The sequence below is a fragment of the Perkinsus marinus genome (genome assembly GCF_000006405.1).
Source record: "Perkinsus marinus ATCC 50983 genomic scaffold scf_1104296961048, whole genome shotgun sequence".
In the NCBI taxonomy this organism is placed as follows: Eukaryota; Perkinsozoa; order Perkinsida; family Perkinsidae; genus Perkinsus; species Perkinsus marinus.
In genome coordinates, this window is record NW_003205891.1 from 1 (window position 1) to 1,026 (window position 1,026).

The 1,026-nt window shown below is 47.5% G+C and overlaps 1 protein-coding gene across 1 annotated transcript; it reads right to left on the minus strand.

The window, feature by feature from the left end:
- Nucleotides 1-87: 87 nt before the first annotated feature.
- Pmar_PMAR016230 (hypothetical protein) lies at nt 88-656 on the minus strand (the record flags this gene model as incomplete). Its single annotated transcript, XM_002772523.1, has 1 exon — nt 88-656. A coding segment is annotated over one exon (569 nt), but the record flags the coding sequence as incomplete, so codon positions are not given.
- Nucleotides 657-1,026: the final 370 nt, after the last annotated feature.

The window sequence follows — 1,026 nt, forward strand, 5'->3', positions numbered from 1 at the left end:
AGTCTCTCTGTAAGTGGGATAATATCTGTAGTAGCTTGCATAGAGAGGTGACCAGGGATATCAACGGTGACAAACGAAGCTGCTAACCAATAGAAACCAGAAGCCTTGAAATCAGGTACGCCGTTCGAGTTGTTGATGACATCGAAGTTAAGAGTGACTGGCCTGGCGTAGGGGGTATACGCTGGGGGACGATCCATGTTACGTCCCTGAACAACATTGCCTTCACAATCAGCGACCAAGAGGGCAGTGCACTCGTTATTGTCTTCGGCAGTAGTGCTTGATGAATCAGGATATTCGATGTGCTCCATCTCAATTGCATACAACCAAGCCGAGAGATAAGGATAGCTCACGTAATGGCCTTGAGTACCGAACTCTTCCGATATGCCCCTGAGCTCACGAGCCTGCGTAGGGAAGAACTTATCAGCAGCATCAGCCAGAGTATCATAGTCTTCGTCTTGAAGCTTCTCCTTGCCGAATACGGTAGCATTGAATTCGCGGAATAGGGGCTCAAATGTATCCTCGTAAGCATACTCCTTGAGGACAGCTCTCACTGCTGGTTTGAAATGCTCCTCGGGGGGTTCAGACATATCAATGGTTACCGTGGGAGGTTCCGATGGTAATTGACCATCTCCCTCAGCAGCAGATATAGCGGACATGACCCCACGAGGTGAACTGCCCAACAAGAATAGATATAAGGCTGCGATGAAGGTGGAAGTCGATCTCGTGACGAAGGTCATTGGGAAAGGTATCGATGAAACTAAATAAATGACGGATGATCCTCGAATCCCCATCGTGAATCTGCTTACTAGAACTTTGAAACATATATAGTATATATTTTATACCGGACCTGGCAGCAGCTAAAATAACAGCTTGTAAGGGACAAACGTTTCACAGTTCTGTGTGTCTAGTGCTCCTCCTATGATGGTGGGCATGCAACCCACGGAGCTCTGGATCTAATCGCAGCGGAGGCACTTTCCGTGTTGTTTGCCTTCAACTCTTCTCGATTGCCCTATTGAGTTTTCATCT